Source organism: Echinops telfairi, unplaced genomic scaffold (genome assembly GCF_000313985.2).
Source record: "Echinops telfairi isolate 266 unplaced genomic scaffold, ASM31398v2 ScPeMD7_70;HRSCAF=299, whole genome shotgun sequence".
NCBI classification, from domain to species: domain Eukaryota; kingdom Metazoa; phylum Chordata; class Mammalia; order Afrosoricida; family Tenrecidae; genus Echinops; species Echinops telfairi.
This window is the reverse complement of record NW_022103968.1, coordinates 41436787-41443360: the sequence shown is the minus strand read 5'-3', so window position 1 is coordinate 41443360 and position 6574 is coordinate 41436787. Positions and strand designations below refer to the sequence as shown.

At 40.9% G+C, this 6574-nt stretch overlaps 1 protein-coding gene across 1 annotated transcript in view; it reads right to left on the bottom strand.

Moving 5' to 3' along the window:
- Positions 1-6574, bottom strand: part of ASAH2 (N-acylsphingosine amidohydrolase 2) — a 115893-nt gene that overhangs the window by 65542 nt on the left and 43777 nt on the right. The window contains exon 7 of the mRNA XM_004701366.2: positions 5131-5280. Within this exon, the coding sequence (XP_004701423.1) occupies positions 5131-5280 (150 nt within the window). The remainder of the gene's footprint in view (positions 1-5130; positions 5281-6574) is intronic.

Genomic DNA, 6574 nt, shown 5'->3' with positions numbered 1-6574 from the left:
GGAGATAACAGCCTGCCTCAAAGTTTGTTGTTATCTGGAGGTCTTTGGGGAATATACTATTTCTTTTTCATTAATAAGGAGCCCTAGTGGAACTGTGGGTTAGATGTGGGGCTGTTAACCACAAAGCCAGTGGTTCAAACCCATCAGCTACTTCAAGGGAGATAGATGAGACTGCTCCAGACAGATTTACAGTCTCCAGAGCCCTGCCGAAGGTGCAGTAAGTCAGAATTGGCTGGGTTTGATTTAGTTCTAATAAACAATTCTTAATCTTGCTACGTTCATGCAAGATGCAAATAGACACAGTGTGAGTGGTTGCTGCGTGTGTTCATCTGGATTAGCTGGAGAAACAAAATCAGTGACAGAAACTTGTATCAGGAAAATGGCTCACATGGTTGTAGAACTGGGTAAATCCCATGAGATGTCAAGTCCATGGGCCAGTTGTTCATTGGCTTGACTCTTGAAGCTTTAAGGACTGATTAATTAGGATCAGCAGGCACACCACAGGCTGCAGAGGCAGCTGAATCCAAAGTGAATGTGTCAAACTTGTGACTGAAAAGGTCAATGCATCCAAGGTCTGCAAGGCAGATGGTAAGCCAGAGATGGCTCACAGAAACAGCAGGCAGTATTGCAGACAGTTGGCTCAAGTCCAAACAACTGTCGTCGATGAACCAGGTGCAAGATCCAGACTGAGTGAAAAAGCAAGTAGGCTTCCCCGCAGCGTCCAAGTACATAGGAATTAGGCCCCACCCCTCAGAAAATTTCCTTTCAATTGCATCAGAACGGTGACCTCTGTGAAGGGGTTACATTCCAGTCCAATCCTCCCACAATTGCTTGGCTGCTCACAGCAGATCCTACCGTGGAGTTGATTATATTATATTAGGTCACATCATGGGAGATGACCAGGCCAAACCACTAAGACTTCTAGCCAAGTGGACACAAAACCTAACTATCACAGTCCATCCCTTATCCGGTTGACACCTGTACGGAACTCAAAAACCAAATTCACTGCCATTGAGTCCCTGTTGATTCCTAATGACTCTATAGGACAAAGTGGAACTGGCCCTATGGGTTTCTGAGACTGTAAATCTTTATAGGAGTAGAGAGTCTCATCTTTTTTCTTTGAAGTGCCTGGTTGTTTTAGACTACTGACCTTGTGACTAGCAGCCTATTGCATAAACCACTACACCACCAGGGATCTTTGGCACCCATGCCCATTTAATCTCCAAAAAAATATACTACTAAAGTCAGACTTGTACCTAAAATGATACCAATAACACAGATATAACTGAAAGCACACCCCATTTACATCTTTTATAAGTGAACAGAGTGAAAATATTGGATGCATATGTACAAGGAGAAAATACTCATAACAAGTACCATCCTCATTTCTGCAACTGATCCCATGGCTGTAAGTGGTATTTAAGACAACCTTCTTCCACCACCAATTCAGTATGCCCTTGACCCTCAGCAAGTGCATCAGCTGGTTATGGTTCTTTGGCTGAAGGGGTGACCCAAAACTTCATTCCTGAAAGGTCAGAGCCATTAGTAGCCATGTCAGAATTGGATTGCTGTGGTTTACCATTGGCTAATCACAGGGCACGGCAAGACTAAAAGACATCCTAATGAATCACCTGGATTCCAGATAGTGTTTTCTTTTCTTCCACTGTGTAATACCAATCCAATTTCCACTTGATCACCAGAATCAATTATACCACTCAGCACAGTAACACCCTTCTTTGTCTGTCAATCCAGAGGCTTGAGGAGCCCCAAAAGGCGAGGAGTCACTTAACTTCCAGTTCAATGGAATCAGTGCTGTGTCTCCAGATAGGTGTAGTCTTCCCTTTGAAACTAAGACCTCCTGACCCAAAGAGGATATGGTTACAGAGATAGGAAGCAAAGATGTTTCCGGTGGGTCACTAAGAGTAACACTGAGTGGTGTCATCCCCTTTCTCACCCCCTTGGTTCTTGGACCTGTGAATCCTGGCTATTGGCAAAGCAACACCATCTATTGCACACTGGTTTAGAGAACAAGGACAAAGTATATCAATAGATAACAGATCTCTGGTACATTTTGAGAGAACTAATTTGTACATTCATGTCTGCTGAACCAGCAACTCCAGCCAAGGCGGGCAATAATGCTCTTTGCCATAATGCAAGCATAAGGGTCTGCTCTTGGGCACCTTCTGGTAAACCAGCAATAGGACCTTCAATCCCAGATGAAGCCTCAAAGCAAGGAAGTCCAGATAAGTCAACCAATTGCGATGAATTCAACCAAGTTACTTTTTTAACTATAGAACATTTATGTACAGAACTCTGTCCTAAATTTTATAAACAATAGTACTTAGAACTTTAACTTTAAAATATGTTCTGCATGCATGCAGACACAATCTTACATACAATTAATATTACTAACATTTATTCACTTGTTTGTTTTTGTCTCACTGCCATAGAGCCCATGCCAACTCACAGTGACCCGGAGGACTGGGTAGAACTGCCTCTGTGGGTCTCTAAGACCGGAACTCTTTACAGGAGTAGAGAGCCCTGTCTTTCTCCCACAGTACAAGAATAACTAATAATTTAATATAGCACAGACATAGCAAATGGCACAGAAGGCTGGAAAGAATTAATATTTCTCAAACATGAAAAGTTTCAATTTAGTAGCAAATGAGTTTTTTTAATTGTCTGTTGCATGGGACATGGTGCTTGATATTGCTCACTTGTTCACTTATAATTTTAGCATTTATCATGAAATAAGCATCAAAACTGAACTGTGAGCCACTTAAGGCAAAATTTTTAAAATAATTTTATTGGGGGCTCTTACAGCTCCGATGGCAATCCATACATCAATTGCATCAAGCACATTTGTACATATGTTGCCATCATCATTTTCTAAACAGAAAATCAATTTTCATTGTAGGAGATCAACAGAACGTTATATTGATTGTTGAAACAAGTAACCTCATGGATTCATCTTCCTTTTTGTAGACTATATGGACTATCTGTTTAGTACAAAATGTGGAATATAGTAAAAACATCTGCACCGTGCATGCACTAGAAGTTTTATAATCTAGTTCATTTCATTCCACTAAAATGGCATCAACCACTCTTGAGTTCAAATGTTAATATTATAGTCACATTTTAAAAGAAATAATATCATAAAGAGCTAACATACATATACACATATATGTATTATATATCACATTCAAATGTCTGAGTAAGCAAAAGAGGGACACCACAGATTATCTGTGTTTAAGGCCCTCACACACCTTAATCCAGCCTGCCCTAGACTCCTCTTTCTCAGTTAATACACATGAAATTAGTAGAACATCCTCTCTTCTAGTGATCAGATCCTATTCAGAAAATACAACGGGGTCATATCCTAAACTCACTGCCATCAAGTCAATGTTGACTTATAGCAACCGGATAGGGTAGGATAGAACTGCCTCTGTAGGTTTCCAAGATTATAATTTTTTACAAGAGTAGAAAGCCTCCTCCTTTCCCATGGAGCAGTTGGTGATTTCAAACTACTGGCCACCTGGCTTGCAGCCCAATTCACAATCCACTAAGCCATCGGGGCTACGTTGGATTATATCCTAGGATTTGGCTTGGATAGATAGACCTGGAAATCTGTGTCTATCATTCTATTATTCTACTTCTTAACTCACCACTCCACTTTGATTCCTCTTTTCTCCTTTCTCTCTTTTTCTTCTCTCTCTCTCTCTCTCTCTCTCTCTCTTTCTCTTTTCACTGTACCTTACACTGGGTCTGTGTCAAGCAAGAACCCTCCATGAAATTCAACTTTCCAAACAGAGTTTATGCAAATTTACTTTTGAGAAAACCATAGAAACATCTGCCATACTCTACAATTTAAGATTTAAGTAAAATTTAAGAAAGTTGATGTTTCATTCCCTTTAAACTCTCATTGTGGAAAAATTCAAACACGAGCAATGAAAATAGGATCATGAATTGCCCTGTGTCCATTACCATATGCTCCAGCAATTACCAACTCATGGCCAACTTTATTTCAGTGTTTAATTCTCCTCTGGGTCTTTGTACTTCCAACTTTCCTATATACTTTGTACATGCAAAGTTCTGATTATTGGTAGATGTTTGTTGCCAGTTTCTTCTCTTTGGGATCAGGCCCCATCAGCAAATAAAGGTCCTACCAAAAAACCTGCCCCTACAGGCTTTACCCCATCTAACCCCAAGTAGTCAACTACTTTTGTCAATTGTCTAAGAAGCTGAGGGGAAGAATTCAAGATGAATTGTTGGTAGTTCCCATCCAGTCCCTTCCAACTATGATGAAAGCTGGCGTGTGCATTACCCAATTGACATTTGAAATACCAGTGGCATAGCTCCCAGCATCAGAGCAATATTCAAGCTACCAAAGCACAACAGGCTGATGGCCAAGTGATGGAGAAATTCTTTGGCACTCTCCAGTGTCTGCAATGGGTGGAGCTCCTGAGACTATAACCCTTAGACACCCTTCCAGCCTGGAGCTAACCTCACCCCATCAATAGACAGGCTTACAAAGTGAACAATATTACCAGAGAAAACGTACTCATTAGAACGACCAACCATACAAAAGCAAGAGTGCACCCTTGAAGCAGAAACAAAAGACAGAAGGCAGGAAGGGGTATAAAAAGAAGACTGAGTGGTAGTGGGGAACACAGGGAATAAGGAGTGCTGTGGCATTGTGGAGAGAGTAATCAATGTCATGAAACAAACACAAAAGATGTATAAATTATTGAATGGAAAGCTAATTTGCTCTGTAAACTTTCACCTAAACCACAATCGAAAGTTTAAAAAAAAAATACAATTAACAGAGAGAGTTAAGTGAGAGAATTTATATAAAGTTCATCTGGAATATAAGCATTCTGGGCGTGGTGGGGATCAGCATGAATAATGATGAATCATCAGTCTAATTGAAAGCAAGCGTTGAGCTTGATAAATTAGAATAAAATTCTGCGGTCATTGGCCTCATCTAATTGCATGTTGCACTGCCAAGAACTTAGGGTGCTAAAAGTAGTAGAGACTCATGGGATGAGAAGCCACACATGTTACTTCCCACTGCATTCACCTGTAGAGTTTCCTTTGAAACCATTCAACTGGCTTCCTGCAATCACTTACCTCCAGCCGGAGTCTTTGAGATACCATGCCTATTTCAATGCTGACAAATACAATTCGATTTGAGCCATCCGGTTCTGCCATGATGAAGGCACGGCTGTACAGCTTCGTGAGGAGCCCCCGTGCATTCTGGCCAGCTTTGCCATAGCCCATCTAAAGAGAGAGAGAGAACCAGAGCTGTTCTACTTCACTCGTCTGTACAACCACACAAACTCAAAAACCAAACTCCCTGCCTTGAGTCAATTCTGACTCCTAACGAACATATTGGACAGGGTATAACTGCCCCTGTGAGTTTCTGAGACTCTAAGTCATTATGAGAGTAGAAAGCCCCATCTTTCTCCGATAGAGTGGGCCAGTGATTTTGAACTGCTGACCTTGAGGGCCACAGACCAACACATAATCACCATGGCTACTCACAAACATCCAAGAAGAGGTGAATTACAAAAGGCAAAGGTGAATTACAAAAGCCATATGATACTGTGGCTCCGTGTGAGATGATCTATGTGCTTTCAGTAATGAAATCGAAACATTAAGATTTGAATCTTATGCATAGAAAAACATCAGGTCAATATATCGATCAGGATGACCAAAGCTATTGACTGGCCTATGAGCAAGGAGGGCGCTGAGTGGTTCAGAAAATCCATGATCATATTGGATTTGGATTTTTTTTGGTGGTGTGGGGGTGTGTGTCTTTCTATGCTTTTAAATAGAAGCCTTTCCCCTACCTACCTAAAGCACTACAGAAGGAAAGATTTCCCCTGCCCTCACCCCATGGAAAGCACCTTCATTTTAGTTGTTTGGTGTGTGATTTTTTTTTTCCTGAAGAAAATGGTGATCTTTGCTGGGAATATTTCAACATGTTTTTCTAGCATGTTGTCCCTTCCTAAGTCAAATCAAATAAAATATATGGGACTTCAAAAGTTTGTAGGAAAAATGGAATTGAGAAATCATGGGAAATTTCTACCAAATTTAGGAACTCCCCTCATATACCTGCACCAAACCCCTTCTCTCATCATCACATAAAACTCAGAGTTATTCTTCCATCTTGAGAATATTCCTTCTACCACTTACTTTACCTTCATTTAGGTTCACATTCCAGGGTTGATTTTGAAAACAGACAGCAGGGAATCCTTCCTGGAATTGCGGTGTAGTGGTTACTATTGGGATGTTAACCCCAAAAGTCAGCAGTTCAAATCCACTATCTGATGTGCAGGAGAAAGATGAGACTTTCTACTCCTGTAAAGAGTTACAGTCTGGGAAGCCCCGAGAGTAGTTTAACTCTGCAGGTCGTTCTGCATCAGAATTGACTTAATGGTATTGAGTGTGGTTGTTTGGGGGATAGTTGTTGGTTGGTTTGTTTTTGTGGTAAGTGAGAAAACCAGTTGGACAACCTCATACTCTCATTTCCTAGGGAAGGATTGATATAAATCAGCATTTCCACCATCAT